The 19,360-nt window shown below is 39.2% G+C and overlaps 2 protein-coding genes across 3 annotated transcripts; one reads left to right on the top strand and one right to left on the bottom strand.

Annotated features, from left to right (window-relative positions):
- Positions 1–3,240: 3,240 nt before the first annotated feature.
- Cue (Low-density lipoprotein receptor repeat domain-containing protein cueball) lies at positions 3,241–17,475 on the top strand. Of its 2 annotated transcripts, XR_013087113.1 has the most exons (8): positions 3,241–3,498; positions 9,965–10,177; positions 11,055–11,244; positions 11,456–12,076; positions 12,595–12,909; positions 13,139–13,415; positions 14,699–14,990; positions 15,032–17,475. XR_013087113.1 is itself a non-coding variant. In XM_076827071.1 (7 exons), exons 1-7 carry the CDS (start codon positions 3,417–3,419, stop codon positions 14,798–14,800), a joined length of 1,800 nt encoding a protein of 599 aa, XP_076683186.1. In that variant the 5' UTR covers positions 3,241–3,416; the 3' UTR covers positions 14,801–17,475. The 2 variants fall into 2 exon arrangements, 1 of the variants encoding a protein (XP_076683186.1); XM_076827071.1 differs by having other exon boundaries at positions 14,699–17,475.
- Ciapin1 (cytokine induced apoptosis inhibitor 1) lies at positions 17,461–18,864 on the bottom strand. Its single transcript, XM_076827072.1, has 5 exons — positions 18,614–18,864; positions 18,202–18,521; positions 17,986–18,130; positions 17,796–17,908; positions 17,461–17,715 (listed from the first exon to the last, which is right to left on the bottom strand). Exons 1-5 carry the CDS (start codon positions 18,762–18,764, stop codon positions 17,605–17,607), a joined length of 840 nt encoding a protein of 279 aa, XP_076683187.1. The 5' UTR covers positions 18,765–18,864; the 3' UTR covers positions 17,461–17,604.
- Positions 18,865–19,360: the final 496 nt, after the last annotated feature.

The following is a 19,360-nucleotide window of genomic DNA, read 5'->3' as shown; positions in this document are numbered from 1 at the left end:
TGCGCGCAAGATATGATATCTAACATATGACTTTGCAAAATTATCAAATTAAAACTCTGCTATCCTCCACAAATATAAAGTACAAACCAACGTCTATGATAGTGCACAGGTATCAGTTTTTATCATTTGTTTAACTTTGCCCTCAACGTACCTGCAAAATGAGCACGCAGAAGCACCTCATTTATTAAAAAAGAATAATTTGCAAGTGACAGAAAAAGGCATGCACACGTAACTCCTTTAGTGTCAATAAATTTCTAAAAATTCTCTATTTTTAATACCAATGTAAACATCTATAACCGTTTATAAACATTAGAAAACTTAATTCCGTATAAACATCCCCGTTTCAATTACAGAACAATTTATAGGTCACGTTAAAAGAAAAACGGTTGCGCGCTAAAGCCGGCTTGAGCGGTATACACGTACAAACAGTGCTGGATTAACCAATAAGCAAAATAAGCACGCGCTTAGGGCATCAGGAGAAAGGAGGACACCATAGAAATTTTCTGAATTTTAAAATCTAACTTTTGTTAGAAACACTTTTTAGTCAAATTATGGGGAATGCCTGAAAAGTCGTACTTGCCTTGAAGTGTATCACCCTGTTTAAGGGGAGCTTAAAATCTTAAGTGCTTATGGCCTCAGAAAATTTTAACCCAGCACTACGTACAAATTTATTGCACAAGTCTTTTGACTGCGCAAGAGACAGAAAAATATTTGAACTTCTACACTGTGTACTTGCACGGGTCCTGGGTATACTTGAATGTGTGTAGAAAAAGCACAGACCTCTGCAAATCGAAAAGCAGTCTTTCGATGCGGGGGTATGTATAATCTTTTCTCGTGATTATGTCTTTCCTTTTAACCGAAGAGGTGACGAGTGCTAAAAGTTTCGAGCACGTTTTATCGTCCATTCGAATGTACTTTCGCCATCGAGAGTGTAAATTATTAGTCCATTTAATAGATTAGGGTGTGAATATCTTCGCCTTATCATTAGCCAGTGTTTACACCAAAAGCTACGCATTTTACGTTGCTTTTCTTTTTCTTTGAACTTCTATACTGTATAGGTACTTGCACAGGTCTTGTGCGCAAGTATACTTGAGCGCGTGTAGAACGCTCGACGCTGTTGAATGTGCGGGTAATTAATAGTTTCCCGCCATGGCAAGCGTTTTACGAAAAGGAAATCGCCAGGTACTCGAAGAATTTATTCACATTTACCAGAGCGAGGCATGTTTGTGGCGCGTCAAGCCCAAGGAAAAGAGATGCCGCATACCACAGATTGCTGGAAAAATTCATGGAAATAGACCCGAGCGGCGATCGTGATAAAGTGGTAAAAGAAATAAATACCTTAAGAGCAAATCACGGAAAAGAAAAGAAATAGATTCAAGAATCTCAGTGCTCAGGGTCGCGTGTGGAACAAATTTATGAACCGACTCTAGGGTACATGCTACCACTTACTTGATTTTTTGGGAGACCAAGATAGTCCTAGAACTAAAACGAGAAAAAATAAAGCGAGCACATCGTCGTCGTCCGTCGACGCATAGCTCAAGCGTACACTGACACTGTTCAAGTATATGTAGCTACTTGTCCCGTGTGGAAGGCTATAAAGGCCGTCAGGTGTACTTGCTCGATAAATCTGTATAAGTACCTATACCCCTCAAGTATTGTAGCGTCTTGTGTTAATAGTTACTAGAGTTTTTCCCCCTAAACTATATATTGTTAAGCAGCGTTACCCTTTTTATAAAATAATAATTGGTTGTCAAGGAAGGATTGATTAAAACGAAAGTGTATTTGTCAGTTTCTACACAGTTTCCCATCAATTTATTATTTATTAAGAAATGTTAATTTGAAGTATGGGAATTGAGTTTATTGCAAGTAAATAAATATTAAACATTCGCACTATGACAGCCAAAGTACGCAGTCACGTGTGTAGCCGGCTTAAGGTGTTCTAGTGGAAGGCACGCTTTTTCTTGCACAATCTTTGGTATTTTTTTTATAAAGCTTCTATACAAGATTTTCCGTCACAATTTGGTTCATATATTTATCCATGTTTCGGTAACGTTTACAAATTTTAGTAGAGATAAATAATTAAAATTGGTGGCAGTGCAAGCGTTTGAACGCAATCAGTTAAAAAAATCGTCTTCCCAAGGTATTCTGCTTAGCTGAAATAAAGAAACATGTTTCAAAATCATGTTTTTTACTCAGTTTTTAGTGCACGAGAGGTACGGGTAACATGAAGAAATCGATAGTCAAACTTCAAAGGGCAAATTTGATGTCATAAAATAATTGACAGGTTCCATCAATAGTACCGTTACTTTTTTTTACGAATTTCTCTTACAGTCACTTCCAAAACGGAGTTGAATTTTGTACTGTAAATTCGGGTTTCATTTTTTAAAAGTGAATAACTTTGGGGTACGTCAATATTGTTTAATTTCGTTTTTTAGTGTATTTTGGAAAATATAAGATTTGTTAGTAAGTTGTGTAAATCAATCTTTTTTTATGTATTAACATTGTACGTTACAATGAAATCTTTTTTACGTGTAAGTAGACTTTAAAAATGTTCTGCAACTCTCTTCGATTAAATTCGCGCAGTATATCTATTATTCGTGGGAAAGATTTATGCATTCAAAAAATTGGCTGCGCATATTTACGCGATTTGGAGATCAACAGTGTAACAAGTAACACGTTCACAGTTCCAGACGAAAACGCGCGGGTCCAAGAAACCGATACATTCTCGTATCAAGTGTTCCGAGGGATGTAAACAAACTCCTCAGTCTCTCATTCCAAAAGGCGATAAGCATTTTTTAAAACAAATCTCGTTCTTTATGCTCAGCTCACGTTGGCTTGTCATTAAATGCGGTACAATCTTCACTTACAATACATCGGTCTCCTTGCTTTTCGTTTTGTTATATTCCGTAAAAAGTAAAGTTTGGTTTAGTTACTTTATTCAGATATGAGTGAAAAAGTAACCAAACGAAATTTGTTTAATTTAAAAAAAATACTATTTTTTAATATTAAAAATCACCCATAAATTACTCTATGACGTAAAAAAATTATTTTCAGGAACAACTTATATTTAAATAAACTAAAGCCAGTTTGCCAAAATCGCCCACTGCGCGATCGCAAGTTGCCGCAAACCGGCAGTTTTGAATCGGTGAAAACACGTTCGGGGCGCGGGGTGGGGATGGCCTACGCGATTGGTCGGCGCATCGTGGCTGGCTTGGAAGTCACGCACGAGTCTCGTAGTCCGCGGACAGCCGCCGGAACATGAGGATGTGAGGTAGTGTCTCGTAGCGTACGTCACTGTAACAGAGACAGACGAAGCCTCGAGTCAATCCACCGGATCGCTTCATATCGTTTCCACCGATCGTGCCTTCAACTTATCAGCCAGACTTATTCTATCACTCAACAGATGCACGCACACCATGACATCCCGTGAATACCTGGTCGTAACGTTAACGATAATCCTGGGAATGCTGGCGATTAAGACCGACGCCAGATCGTGGGGTAAGTGAATCGCAAAACCCTCTAACGTGCACGACAAAATCAAACGCGTACCAGAGCACCGCTGAAAACCCGAGAACCGAGCGGCGCGGCCACGAGGTCGTGTCGATACTACCGCTTTGCGGGTCGCGCTTAAGCTCCGCTCTCCATTCACGCGACTCCGGCCGTCACGTACGCCACTTTTCCTCTGCCTTCTCCGTCCGGCAGAGAAAGACGAAACACGGCCGAAAGGTGAATGAAACCGACTTTTCAGCCGTGCCGAGACCCATCGTCTAACCATCACGGTGCCCGGGGATGCGACAGCAGGCCAAACGGCACTTGTCCTTATACCTGTTTACGTAATGAATGTCAAGCTGTCGGCGCGACGTGCCCTGTGCAATACGCGTGCCGCATAAATCCCCAGTTCGAAGGCAATGGTAAATAGAGATCGAAGATGTACGTAGTCGATCGGTCGAAAGGGGCCCTGGTCGTTTACCTCCTCCGCCACTTAGCAGACGTAGAAACATTAGGAACCGTCGCCAGCCGGTGACTTTTTAAGTCATGAATATCGCGATCTGCCGCGCGTAACGGAATTACGAGTGGCGTGGGTGATACCCAGCCCGTTATTGTTTTCTGGATTGTTCGTTTTTCACTAAGTACGAGGTTAAACGTTCTTATCATTTGTTTTAAGTGGCCTTTCCGTATGGCCGAATTATGTCATACGTTTCTTGACGTACTTCAGTTGTTTCTTGGCTTTTTGCTCGACACGTAGCCTGCCAGGCATGTTGCACGGTTAAAGAGAGCGCCATGCTGTGCGACGATTATGCGTGCGCTGGGTAATTAGTAGCTCGAGGAGGTGCGAAAAATAGGTTACGTAACGTGCAAACAAGGGGAGGGGGGGGGGGGTAAGTTTTATTGCAACGCGTCACGTTTGCGAGTTTCTGATAGTGTGAAGTGGAGCTTTGTAGTTTTTGATGATTTTGAAGATTGTTATTCGTAGAGGGCTGAATTCTAAATCGAGAGATAGTGGAAATTCGGATATTATGTATGATGATATTGAAGTTTACGTATTTGTTGTGACATGGTCGTATGATATATTAATACAAATTAAGGTTATTTAATTTGTTTGATACAATTTCGGTGTATTATGTTACGCTCTTCAAGACACAACTCGAGAAGTTCTGATCTAACTTTCAGGCTTTCTGTGGCGTTTGAAAAATATTACTGATGGGTGATACTCAGCTTACCGTTTTGACTATTAAAAAAATAGTTACAATTTTCAACACTATGCGCGATAAGAGTCTGTTAATTGCTGTTTCTGGTCCACTCGAACGGTGGAAAAATTTAAATTGACTCGAGCGCTGACTGTGGCAGCCGTGTTCGCGCGCTTTTTAATTGGACGTATTTTCGCGTTGTTGACCCATTCCCGTCGCGTGACCTTTTCAGAGGAACAGTAATAAGTCAACATCAAAATGTTCAAAATGTTATCTGTGTATCAATGAAACCATAATTTATTGAACCGAGGAATTTAAATGTATATACTTATTGCCACGTTGCATTATCATATTCAGACACGATTGCAGAATTTAAAATACGCTACGAGGAAAAATTCGCTGTTTTTTTTCAAATTTTCATGTTCAAATGATCTTACTATATAGCCCGTTTATCGCGAACAAGCGTGATAAGAACATTTTGCGTAGATTCTGTAATTGGCCCCTTATCTTGTAGCGTACAATACGAAATGGAAATCATTAAGCAAGTCGGGAAAAGTATTGCCACACATTTGGCCAGAAAACGGTGGAAATTGGAATAATAAGGCGGAAGATGAGTCAGCTTTTGCATATCATGCTTGGTTTTCTTCATTAATCTTTCCTTACCTTTCGTCGCCCATCCTATTGTCACTCAATGGAATTTAATACGTAAAACAGCAATTATTTAAATATTTACTAGCCTTCTACTATAGACATAATCATATGAATAATAATAACATTGGTACCATTAAACGTTGTTAGTGGTGCTATCGATGACAATATTATTAATAACAATCAGATTGAGAATACAAAAATATATTCAAATTCTTCTCGAGCTTCTTCAAACTTTATCAACTTATTCAAATTCTTGTTAATATTCCTCGATTTCTTTTTGTACTTTTTCAATAAATTTCAACTCTCAAATTATTCAGTAAATGCATTCAATACTTTTCAAGGTTTACACACCAGTTTTTCCATTTCTTTTCGATAAATCGGAACGTTCTCGTGGTATCGAAAACATTTCGAATTATGCGAAACGCACCGTTCAACTCTAGCGCGAGTAGAGTCGGCGGCCCGGCGCGCAAACAATAACAATTTATTCCGTACCAACTCGTTGCGCATTTACGCCAGTCCTCCTGGCCAGGTCAACCTGTGGGAAAGAAAAATTCGATGATCTTCGACTTTCGATCCGATTTATTGACACCCCGACAGTGATAACTTTCAATCCTTCGGCAGTTTTTTTCCCAAATTCCTATTCGTATTTTCCTTGTTTACGATTGGAGCCGCAGGCAGCGTAGTAACTTGCCTTACGTAATTGCGATTTTCTTTCATAATTCCAACGCTGTCTTACTATCAACGCACTTTTCAATATCCTTCGCCTGTGTTCGCAAATAATGTCGCGTAAACCAGGCTTGGGAATTAACTGCTCTATTCGGCAGAGTTGGGCATTAGTGGAATGAATTTTTATTCGAATGATCTCGAAAAAATTTAGTTATTAAAAGTTTAGTCGACTAATTTATTCGTTGTTCACGAATGACTTCGTTTTATTCGAAATTTATATTCGAAGATTAGTCCTCAGGCGCGTTTTTTTCTTCAAGGTTTAATTCGAACACTTATTCCTTTCCGCGAAAGTCGGAGCATACTCTGGTTTCGGCACATTTCTACAGGCGTTGAAAAAACGATCGTCTTTTTGCACACGCTGCAGTAACATTATATCGCAGTCTATCAGCTTTCACTGACGAATCTTAACAGCCTGCTGTATTGTATTTCTTCCGAGCTAATCTAAGAATGCAGCACAATATTTGGAGTGGGCGGTGTCGAATTGTTTGTTCGGTCTTCGCCGAAAAAATTAATTCTTCCACCGTTTAGTACGTAAGAAGTACGAATTCACATTGTAAGTAGGCAGAGTATGGGCGAATAAATGCAAGACGTGTTCTTTTTTCAACTTGCGAAGTGAACGAAAAGAATTTAATCCGCTGATGAAAGAGACACCCCTTTTTTACTACACTTTCTTCATTTTTTAAGTTTATAAAGGATTAATGGCGATGGTGAATTTTAGGAGTTGAAGTGTAGTTATTAGGTGAAGAATTTTGTAACTAGATTTTCTGTGGTTTTCTATCGCTATATTTCGAAATATACTGTGATTTTCTCAGATGGGTTTAATCTGTTAGGTAAATAGAAAACAGTGTAGGAAATTTTAGATAATACTGTAAAAGTCTACTTATTGCCTAGTTCATGGTAGGATCATATATTTATTTAATCAGTTCATCCAAGTTGTATTTACTCTTCAAGATTGCTAAGGTGTCGTAGTTTCTGCTGATCACTTATTACTGCAAATCCATATCCCCACCAGTTCGTGGAGTGGTGCAAATTTGATTTCGATTAACGAGTAACGATCTTATTCGACGATAACTTATTCGTTATTCACGAATAAATCGGTAGCGTTGCTCGAGTCAGATGTGTTCGCTTATTCAATACAGCTGAACAAAAAATAAATGTGACGAATAAGTAGCGCGAAGGTGGGGGAACTCTTCTTGAGATACATAGTGACCTGCCATTGACAACAGAACTGTTTATGGCTGGTTTGATTGTTATGAGGACTGCAGCAACAATTTATATTCGACAACCGAAACAACATCTCCCATAATTTTTTAATTAATATTTTACGGATTGAATATTAAAACCGTTCAAATGCCTTATCAGTGCATTATGTCAAACGTTATTATATATAGTAAGAAATTAAAAATTAAATTGAAAGATAGTTAAGTAGCCGACGAATTTTCAATTTCCACTTCCTTTACATCTACATTTGTCAGAAATGATAAATTCGATAATGGGAAAAGTCAGAAACTAACAATCATCGACTACTCGCCCCGCGATTACCGCTACAATCGTCGTTTGACACAATAACACGAAGCATCAGAAGGCATTGATCGTTTAGAGTCCTACTTTTATTAAAAAAAATTTATTCGATATTTTATTCGAATCAAAACGTACTATTCGCGTGACACTCGACTCTGCCCCTGAGATTGCAACTCTGTCGAGCTCGTCGCTCAGTTTTTTCAAAGCGAGCGGTTAGCAACCAAGTGCGATAAGAAACTTATCCACGGATGGAAATTAAAATTCTCCTAATTTTGATTTACGCTTATGAAAATACCATTAAAATACTGGTGACATTTTTCCCACGAAAACGATATCAGACAAGACTTCATTCAGATTATTTTTTAATAAATTTCCATTTAAAGGCCGTCGCGCATTTTGGCGAAGCGCGGCGAAGCGAATCGAAGAAATTAAGAATAATTAATTAATTATCGCTGTGCTTCGGTCATCAATTGTTCATAAACTTTTCTCCTCGTATCGCTTCGCCGAAATGCGCGACGGCTTTAGCATGGTGAGCGACGACACGTTATATACCGAAATTAAAAGTAGTCGAAATCAAATCTTTTTTCATATCATTTTCCATGGGAAAAATGTCGCCAGTAGGTGAATAGTATTTTCATAAATAAGCATCTTTTAATTTTCATCTGTGGATGACAATTTTTATCGTTTCCAGTTGCAAGCCGATCGCCCTAAGAAAGCAAATCGAACAAGTTGCAATCTGACGATCTGGTTAGCGAGATTGAAATGAAAGATTAAAATCGCATACCTACCAGTCCACACCCGATCCATTTGCATTTTGGAAGAGACTACTGTGTTACTCCTCATTTGCGAATGTCGGCCAGCCTTGTCAATGTGACACTGACGTCATTCAAATATTGTATTCATTACAATACGAGCATTGTATGCATTTTGCTTCGTCAATGTTAATTCTTCGCATTAGTCCGTATACAGGAACTAACGTTAGACATGTCAATAATAGTTATAATGATACTCGACTTACTTTTACATAATTAAAGCAAGTCGCTCATGGGTTCCTTCAAATTCTTTCAATACATTTTTGGTCTAATATAGGTACATCATGCGGCACTCTTTCTTACGCTTAATAACGGAGTAATAATTCACTGGAAAATTCTCGAACATCCTGTATAGACGCAGTAATGAATAATGACTTCGACTAGTTCGCAATTGAATAAGTACATGCTATGATCGATTTACAAACTATATGTAGATAGATTGGAGAACTAGGGAGAAAAAAAGTTCATTATATAGTACAAATTGTAGGTGTAAATGATATGTATCCTTGGTCTTGCAATAAGGAAAACACAAGTGACGCGTTGTAAATCCATGCTAAGGTATGCATGCTCGCGGGAAATGTTCATGCCTGAGGTCATTTGGATCACGCTATACATCGCAAAGTTCATCTTGATGTCAACTGGCATCATCGTGTTCATGAAATATCAGCGCGTAATACCATTAGAGCAATAATTAAATGAAATCGAAAAGAAAATATCGATGTGTTCTTGAAAGGCAATCATTTCCACACGAAATGTAAACCTAATCCTAGGTTTCTCTAGGAATCGTACAGTTAGAAAATTTCTCAATTTGAATGGCAGTAATTTTCAATATTTCTTCATTTTATTTTAAACAAATGGGACCATATACCTTGTTCTACGTAGAATTATTCAAACTTTCTTTTAGATTTAGACTTGAATCACCTAAGTTTACCCTCGCGAGCAAAATTGAAGGGACTGAGCAATAGAAAAGTAAAAAAGGCCCAAAGTTCTTCTCCCTTTTCACCAACTCCTAGCTCCAGTATCTTTCCAATGTATGATAGTATATTGTCAACTGTTGAAACCCAGTGAAATTATAAATGACGTCCAGCAGGGGCCTAAGGGCCCAGCGCCATATTTTCAATCTCTGATCTAATTAATGGAAGCAAATTTAAAATAGGGATCCCACCCACCACTCTCGACAAAAAGAATAAATCAATACAAAAGGAACATACACTTTACAGCTCTAACAGATAAGTTCAACAAGTCCCATCTCCTTCCAAGAAGTCCCCAGACAAATTCCATTAGCTATTCAACAATAACAAACAGTCCACAGACTCCTTGCTCCTTCAGCACGTTCAGTTTTGCTTGTGAAACGCGCGCATCGTATTCGCACTATAAGGGCCTTATTAAGGCCCACTTGATATTGATTGCTCTTTCAGATATATTAACGCGCACTTTCTATCTTCCTCGCACCACCACTGTCTCCACCAAATATCCAACAAAAGTCCCCAACCTATAAGGCCCATAATCTCCCTTAAAGGTAGCCAAGAGTAATGGTCAACAGTTCCTGTTTCCACTTTGTTGCAGATTTAGCCGTGGTGATTGGTCGCGAAATCGAGTTCCTCTCGCGGGACCGAATGCTCACGGGGCAAGCAAAAATTGCGCAAGCTGTGGCCCTAGCGGGGGTGGCCTACGATGACGCTACGCACACCATGTATTTCAGCGACACGCGCAGCGCCATTTCTGTGTTCAGTAACGATTTGACGAATAAGAATTTCACGTCAACGCCACTTTTCAAAAGTGAGTATGCCGACGGACAAGGCCCCTTTGTTCGTTAACGATAAAGCTGAATCAATGCGCAATAAACGAAGCCCGCGCTCCCATTAATATATAAAACGTTATTTGTGATTTGGTCACGAGGAGGAGTAGAAACAAGAAGAACATTATTCAATTACGTAATACTTTGCAATTGACATACTGTAGAATTCTATAGATTGGCAGAGCTTGGGACAACAGAATCGCTGTTGGCCACTATCACCCAAGCTAAATTAGGGTATGGGATTTCTGTACCTGATTCTTTTTAAGAATGGGTCTTTCGGACACTGCGAGGTTTATGATGGGACCCAGTACCGTCTTATGATTGTCGGTGGCCCTGAGGCGAGCTCTATATGCGACCCCCTAAATTATTCTAAATTAACTAAAGTCAAAAATACAGCGCTGACATGCGAACTGAATAAGTATACAAACAATTAAATAAATAAGATTAAATGTGGGGGCCCATGCCACGAAAAAAGGCCCTCCTTTTAAAATCTAATTTTTGGTGTCTTTGTTATTTTCTTGCCATCACAACTGGATAGCCCATTTCAATTTTTTTCCTAGCTTTCACAGCCCTATTTCTTTTAATTTTCCAATTTTTCGGGGTCCCCCTGAGCTCTGGGGCCCTGAGGCGCCTCCCTCGCCTGCGCAAAGTATAACAAATCTTAATTCCAAATCTTGAAGAAAACTACTTAGAAATGTCGATTTCAAAAATTTCTCACGCGACTTTTGACTCGCCGAAGCTAATGAAGCTTTAGAGGACCGCGAGGCAAAAATGTATCTGTAAAAAGTCTGCGTATAGTTTGGACTTCGAGCGTAATATAGTCATCGACTCACAGGACAAAATCATTGTGTCGTTTAGAACAGAACAGAAGTTACATCATGGGGATTGCTTTTGACGCGAGGACGCGAACCCTGTTCTGGAGCGACGCTATGCGTCAAGCGATCATGAGGATGCACGTGACAGTGGACGGCAGACCGGAAGCGCCCGTCCTCCTTCACGATCTGGCCACCAGGCACCCGCGCGGCATTGCTCTGGACACATGTAACAGGTGTGCCATTTATATCTAGGTAGAAACACCGATCTCGTAGATCGGGTCTCGGCTGCGAAGCTTTCGGCGCAGCTCTTAATCTCTCGATCTCTCTCCCCGCGACTCGATTATCCCGCGGACCATTTCGAAACGAAAAGAAACGAGAAACGCGCGAACGCACGGTTACATACACCATTGCCGGATCTGTCTGATAATTGTACGTTGTTTCCAGTCACTTATACTGGGTAAATAGTAATAGTACGAATCCGAGCGTAGAGCGCTCGAATCTAGACGGAACCGAGCGAATCACCGTTATTAAAGAAAATTTGTACGAGCCGCTAGCGGTGGCAATAGATCACGCGGAGGGGAGGCTCTACTGGATCGACGACGTGGAGGGTATACAAGTGAAGATCGAGCGGAGCAATCTCGATGGTAGCGGTCGCGAGGTGTTGGTACACCTCAGGCGACAGCTGCCGGTTTACCTGGCGGTGGACGATCGGTCGATCTATTGGACCGACCTCGTGTCGAAAGCGGTGTGGACGGCGCCGAAAGACGCGAACGCTGGCAACGTGCCGACGCAGTTCAAGTCCTATTTCTCGTCGCACCCAGACGACGATCCCACTGGTATCGTGGCCCGCGACAACGCGGGCGGGATCGATTGCCCGGCGATCGCGAAGATCAGTCAAAGGGCGAACCTCGTGACCGCCGCGTCGTCCCCGCCGACCACCGTCCAGTCGTTTAACAATTTAATAACGAGCACGGAAGAATCGGATCTGACCACCGAGAGCTCCAAGTACTGCCTCAATGACGGCCACGTAGGCGAGACGGATGGACACTGCCGCTGCAGGCTGGGGTCAGTTTTCGCGCTTCTTCCATGCTTACAGCGTCGCTTTGGGTGGCGTCGGCGTGGAAAACACGCCGAGGAGCTTCTACCCTGTGGAATTAAAATTCTAACTTCTATAGTCTCTCTCTGATCTTCGTGAAAGTATCGCCGGAAGATTGGCGAGATTTTTCTGAAGAAAATGAGTATAAACTCGTGTTTGGACTGTTTTTTAGAATTGGTCTCTACGGAATTTGGACCGGATTAAAATTACTCCGAATGTGGCCGTGTTTGGACTCATTTTTATCGGGGAAACCTGGCCGATCTATTGGTTCAGTGGAAACTATAGAAATTTTAATTTTCATTAGGCGGTATTTATGCAAATCGTACTGGAGGGGAGTTTCTCAGCATTGTTCGACAAGGTCTGCCTCACTTGAAACCCTGCGTCACTCAAAGCGATACACAAGCGCACACGATACTATTGACGCACTGTAGTAAATGTACCTATAGTCTTGCCCACGCTAATTTAAATAAAAATTCAAATCCTTTAGGTTCAGCGGCGCGCACTGCGAGACGAATCTGTGCCACAATTACTGCGTCCACGGCAACTGTAGTATAAATAACGATGGGTCACCCACGTGTAAGTGCAGTGGTACGTTCGCAGGGCTAAGGTGCGAAACGGACCTGTGCAAAGAATATTGTTTGCACGGTGGTCAATGCTCCGTTCAAAATGAAAGGCCGATTTGTAAATGTAAATACATGGAGGGACCTCGTTGCGAGAAATTAAGTAATATCACTCAACTTTGCGAGATCTTTTGTGCCCATGACGAGTCAGTTGCTGCCGGCATCGGCACAATTAACTGCAGGTACATACATTTTTATCGAACACATGTAATTCGCCTTGAAACTAAATATCGATTAAACAACGCGGGGGAATATAAATAACATTTAAAATTTCACGAACCCGATCATTGAGTCGAATAAGGGATTGATACAAAAGTATCGTTACCATTAATCTGCGGAGTACAGTTAGCTACTTAGTTGGAGCTTAATGGGCATATAATTCATAATGGATGTGTTATTTCCTAAAAACAGGTGTGGCAAAGCGAACGAAACGCAAACGATCATGATCAGAGAGGACTATGAGTACAAAACGATGTTGATAATTTTTTGCTCGTCTACTGCCCTGCTTGTACTAGTGATAATTGTACTTAGTTACTGCGTGATTAAATTACGAAGACGACCACGCATCAGGAAGCAATTCCTTGTCTGCAGGGATGGTATAACTCCACTGACATCTAGACCACAACAACCCGACACTCAGTGCGAGATAACCATAGAGAATTGCTGCAACATGAATATCTGTGAAACTGTGAGTGAAATACCACCTAAAGTATAAAGAAATCATTCGCGTGCATGAGAATGTGCATAACATGTGCTTCTGATGTGCAACACGTTCAGTATGTATAACGCAACTCTTCGGGCATTAGACTTAACGAAAAAGAATCTGTCGACGACCTGGATAACGCAGTAGATTAAGGGAGTCTTCCGAGAAATAAATTAGGCATGGTTTTGAATCTCAATCCCGGGAGCTGTAAGGCTGATTCTTTTTCCAGTTGCGCAGAATTTCATCCGATTATTTTTTTCGTTTTTATTTTTATTGTTACAAGTATTACTAGCTACGAGTGGTACTTAATATTTTAACCCTTTGAGTGGCGTCGGCGTGTTTTCACGTCGATATTCTTTCCAACTGCGTCGAAAGTATTTCGTCGTGGAAATTTACATTTCTATGTTTTCTATTATCAATGGATTCGCGAGATTTTCCTGACGAAAGTCGTAGCTCGACCTCGCTTAAACTGTTTTTAATTATACATATCTAATTTACAATCGCTCTTTGATTTGCATTGCGTATAATTAAAAATTGCCTGGAAAAAGTAGTGCTTGGAGTGGCTTTCATAAAAAATCTCGCTCATTCTTTAATAATTCTTTCGCGAAGGTCTAACAACAATTCGATGTTTTACCAAACTCTGTGTCACTCAAATGATTCATATTTAATTACACTTAAGATCATTACGTAATATTCGTTCATTACTTACTAACGATCAAATTAGCCCTTTAAGAAGAATTCATCGCTCAGTTACGATACCTGCTGCTCGTCTTAATCGCCAGTTTCATATGCATGAATTCACATAGAATATGCGACAGATTTTTCTATCGCGGTTTTTCTTGAAAAAAAAAATAATAATTCTCTGACAAATCAGTTAACAGTAGCATAGACATAATCTTGGATTTCTCAAGTACTTGTTGCGATAACTCTAATACCTTCTCAGTACACAATAGACTTTCGATAATTGAAACCAAACACGCCACCGATAGAAACTAGGGGATCGACGTGTGTTATCAAGAATTCTGTTAAAACGAATAAAAGAATTTTCAAATGTGGTAGACTTATTTGAAATCAACGTATCCTTTCTATGGAGCCACTGCCTAGAAATCGAAGTAAATATTTTTTTCGTACGTCACATTCCATGGAGAACATTACACCAGGCATGAAGAATTAATTGGGATTCGTTTGATCATGCTTCGCGCTCGCTAGAACATTAAAATAGTATTCGTTAACTTTCCATTCTGCTCGACATGTTATTTTTCTTACAGCCATGTTTTGAACCAAAATTACGTACAGCGGGCCCGGGAACTGGCTTTACTAAGAAAGAAGAGAAGAACTCTTTGCTCGAAAATATGGAGGGGCATTCGTGATAGCATAAACTAATATTTCGACGTGCAAACTGGCGAATGTCCTGTGGACTTGACGCGGAGCTCGTGAAAAGTTTAGCTTCCCACTGCCGCACGCAAGACGCTGTAGTATTATTGTTGAATTCAGTAACCATGCCTGCAAAAGATGCGGAAACGTCGTAACAATGATGCAGTCAGAAAGCGAAAGCCAAAGGTCGTCTCGAGGACTCTTATATTACGTCATATGATATGTAGGGCTGCGTTCATATACAGATTACTTGAAATAACTATGGAAAAGTAATCGACCTTTTCTCCGTTTTTTGTTTTATTTTTTAAAGGTGTACAATTATATATATATATATATTTCATAAGAGAACAGGAAATGTTAAGTACCATGGCATTTCTCGAATGCCTCAATGGAGTAACAGATACACGTACCAAACATAGAGAACTTTTATAATATTCTATTGATATTTCCTAGTTCTCTGTATGTTTTCCTAGCTCACTTTCGCTTACTTCTTGTAACTGTTTCGACATTAACAAAATTTTGAAACGAATTGCACGAGAAACTAATCAGGCCGCAATTGAAGGGTACATAAAGTTGCCTTAACTGCTAGACTTGTAACATATTGCTCAACGTACCATTTGAGTACATTCCTAAAAGCGTTTAGATTACAAAGATCATTACTGTACTGAGCATTCTTTTATTTGCAAAGTACAATCGGATGCTTCCGATCGGAATCTTCATGGAGCTTAATTAATCGCGCGGCAAATGTCCAAATTATACGTTCTCTTACATTATTCATTTTAAGTAAGTCATTTAACGGGTATGCATTTGTTCTCACGCGTACTTAACACATCGACGAGAAAAGTCTACATTAAACCGAATTTTATGTACCTGTACAAGGTTTCTATTAAAAAGGAGTACAGTGTTTGAATGAGAATCATCTTAAATGATTTTTATAAAGCATTTTATTTCAGACACATTACTAAACACGATCTGTGCAGATTCGAAATCTTTCCACCTCATTTACACGAATCACATCGTTTAGTAAGTAAACGCAGCTGTTTGTATAAATCTTGTACAGCGTTACTTTATATAACACCTGTGCAGAGTAAAAGAACAATCCAGCACATGAACACAGAGGACATTCATTATCGTTCATGAATAATCATCGGTAAATTGTAAAGCGCTGCAAAGCCAGACGTTTACAGTTCCAAATGATAATGGAATCATTAGCGTAAATTATGGACGTTCATACTTATAGAAAGTACAATAAAACCCCGACGAAATTTGTCTCCAGCTAGTGGATCTTTCGTACTCTCTTGATTTTCGAGGTGTAGTACACATAGTACAAATAATAATACATTTAAGTCAGAATAACGTGTACAGAACACGGTAGTACGATCGAAAGGAACTCTGCTTTAAAATAATCATATTACATTTTGTTTGTTCTCTTCTTTTCGCCCCCACTACTTCCAATTACTTTATCTCGGACTGTACTTTCTATTGCTCTCTTTATGCTTAAACTAGGTAATTGTTCATTTTCGAGGGGTAGCTGATCAGTGGCGCATAGCTATGCGAACCGTAAACCTAAATTCGTACCAATGTCGTGTGTAACATTTTATTAACATTAACTATAGTACGATTATTGATTTCTGAGGGAATTTATATCAGAATGAATTTACAGATTAAGTTTATAGGATTTGATACGTCCTTATTGCACCAAATAAGATACAGATGGAAATAAATAGGTAGAGGAAGTTGCGTGTAGCGTCGGCGGTAGCTATTAATGCGAAGGTGCGATGCAGCTACGACATACTAGTATAATCTTAATACCAATTTGGATATAAGAATTTACTGTTTGTTTCGCGGAACAAATCAATTCATTATCTGACGATGAGCACAGAAATGGACTAATGATCGAAGTAATATTCGTTGCCTTTTATTTTCAGTATGTACATTTAGTCTTTACATTGCGGAATAACGTTCCTGTTGTCTTAAGGGCAAAGCAAGTTAAGGACATGACGATTTTATTTTGTTCCTCGTACACGATGAAAATTATTAAAAACTTATCGATCCCTGCGACATATGTCGCGATCATTGCTTTTTAGGATTTAGTAGACAGTTTTATATATACAAATATATATATATATATGTGTATATATATATATATATATATAAGATGTTTGTATCATTTGTTAAATTCCGTAATATGTTAAAATAGAATGATACAAGTGATACGTATCGAATAATGGTACTTTCGGAATGTAAGCGTTTCGCGAACACTCATCCCCAGAGATGGGATAGTGGCTTTATAGTGAAAGGTTTACATTCCTTGACGAGTGTTGGTAGATAGTTCCCAGATAGCGAAATATCAATTTTTATTTCAATCTTTCTTTATTTTCCTTGTGTTTGTACTTAATGTAATTAACAATCGTAATTACGTGAAACGTAAATTATTTTCTTCCGATTAATAGAAGGTACTTTATCGATGTACCAGAGATACTAAAACACTTTGTTTTATATTACAATGATATAATACTTGGACTTGTTTTCGTTTGGAAATTAAAATGTACTTTTATCGGTGTATCGATGGTACTGGACATTTTCAATATTTTGTGTCATTCTATTACGGTTAACACGATGATCGCTATTGTATACAGATGAAACCAAAATAAACTTACTTAACCACTAATATTTATTCCCCATGTGTAATATACATATTTATTGAAGGACGTTTACATTAACTATAGCGCTATTAAAATAATTACATACAAAAACGGTGAACGTGAGAAACAATAAATATCTTACAAACGTGATTTCTCTACTCCGCTTGTAATTGAGTTTCAGGTAAAACCACTTTCTCACCAGGCTTAAATGCGGGCATGCCAAGGTAGGGACAGCTAGCGCATCTAAACGCGTCGCCAAGGTAGCACTGCAAAATGCGTATAATTCTACATTATTTTCCATTCGACTCTTGATTCTCGTAAGAAGCATAAATCGCAGGTTACTTACATTTCCACACGAGGATTTCGGAGTTCCCTCTTCTACAGTTTTGCCGCTCAACTCCTCCGCTAAGCCACAAGTGCAATCTTTGCACGCTTTCCGTTTACCAGTCGTGCCGCAGACTGAAGCAGAGTTATAAACAGTAATACCTTGATATCCTACGCATATTTCATACATGAAAATCAGATATTTGCTATACCTTTTAAACTAGAAGCATTAGGTTTCACGATATCGCTTTCGTCTAAAAGATCATCCTCGTCAATTAATTCCTCATCGTCGATGCTGTCTAGTTTCCAAACATTGGAATTTGCTTTTCCAAAGTTAAGCGTCACGCTAGAGCCAATCTACAAATTTGAAATACATAAGTCGCGGTTGACTGCACCAATTCGTTTAAAAAAGGGAAAGCGGAGCTTACCTCGAACGATGGTTTCTCCGCAACTATTTCAGAAATGTTGTCTATGTCGTTGTATACTCTAAGCAGTTGGTTCTTCAAGCGTTTCGTATCTACATCGTCGTGAGCCTTTACTTTGAAACCAGCCAATTTGAAGTTCGATACTTTTGTATCATACGCCGACTTTATATTTGCGTCTTTCTCTTGTTGGAACGACTCGTACATGATTAGCACGCCCGCTGGTTTCAAAGCTTTCAGACATCTCTCTAAAAACGTGTTATGATTCGGGCAAGTTTGCTTGAAGATGGAAATAATTGTGTCATAGGACGAGGCACTCTTATAACCTTTAAATCAAACAGACAAAAAGAGTATTCTAGAAACGAAGAACCAAAGTATATGGCTGCAAAGAATCACGTGCCTAGCCACAAGTACTTACACGTTTCCAAATCCTTAGTTGACGCAATTACCAATTGCTCTTCGTTTTTAAGAGGTTTCTTTGTTGCAACCATAAAATCCGTAATGTCATCATTCGCAATTTCTTTATCCACAACTACTAGGACACTGTTACTTTCCTTGAGAAAAGTCATTTTAAACTGAAAACTAAAATTTCAAAATGGAAACATAAAATACGCTGTCAAACGCCGCCGTGCACATACCACTGGCAATATGTTCACTGAACATTGTTCGGTATGTTTAGAGTTTAAACTTTTATGAAGGTTTTGCAGGCAGGTACTCGAATCCCAGTCTGTACCGCTAGATGACGACTGCTGTTCCATAAATTGAACAAGAGGAACTTGATAGATCGGCCACGATAAAAGGGAAATTCTGTATATCATGTATTATGTAATATAATTTAGGTTCTTTATTAAATAATTGCAATCTACTCTACGTTCTTTCTCAGATGGCAGCTTCTTCTTGGTAGCATAACACCCGCAGCAGTGGACGGATTCAGAACGCTGGGCGCGGGAAAGTTACTGATTTTCTTTAAACGGTGCTTCGAATTATATAGTAGATACGGGATACAGATTACAAGGATGCATTAAGTAAGATTCAGTATCTGATAAATTAATATTAATATAGACCAATGCATCGAGCTGTTTAAATGTATCTAAAATTAGAAATTGTTAAAGTACGAACTTCTGCAATCATTTATATTTGATCAAACACATCGATTACTAAGTAC

This window comes from Andrena cerasifolii, chromosome 14 (genome assembly GCF_050908995.1).
Source record: "Andrena cerasifolii isolate SP2316 chromosome 14, iyAndCera1_principal, whole genome shotgun sequence".
NCBI lineage: Eukaryota > Metazoa > Arthropoda > Insecta > Hymenoptera > Andrenidae > Andrena > Andrena cerasifolii.
Note: the sequence above shows the minus strand (reverse complement) of the source record. Positions and strands in the feature narration are given on the sequence as shown.

Coding starts and splice junctions, on each gene's coding strand:
- Cue (XM_076827071.1), top strand. CDS start 3,417: ATGACATCCCGTGAATACCTGGTCGTAACGTTAACGATAATCCTGGGA. Junction 11,245..11,455: donor GCTCTGGACACATGTAACAG/GTGTGCCATTTA, acceptor CGTTGTTTCCAG/TCACTTATACTGGGTAAATA. Junction 12,910..13,138: donor ATCGGCACAATTAACTGCAG/GTACATACATTT, acceptor TCCTAAAAACAG/GTGTGGCAAAGCGAACGAAA.
- Ciapin1 (XM_076827072.1), bottom strand. CDS start 18,764: ATGACTTTTCTCAAGGAAAGTAACAGTGTCCTAGTAGTTGTGGATAAA. Junction 18,131..18,201: donor CGGAGAAACCATCGTTCGAG/GTAAGCTCCGCT, acceptor TCAAATTTGTAG/ATTGGCTCTAGCGTGACGCT. Junction 17,909..17,985: donor TAATGCTTCTAGTTTAAAAG/GTATAGCAAATA, acceptor ACTCTGCTTCAG/TCTGCGGCACGACTGGTAAA.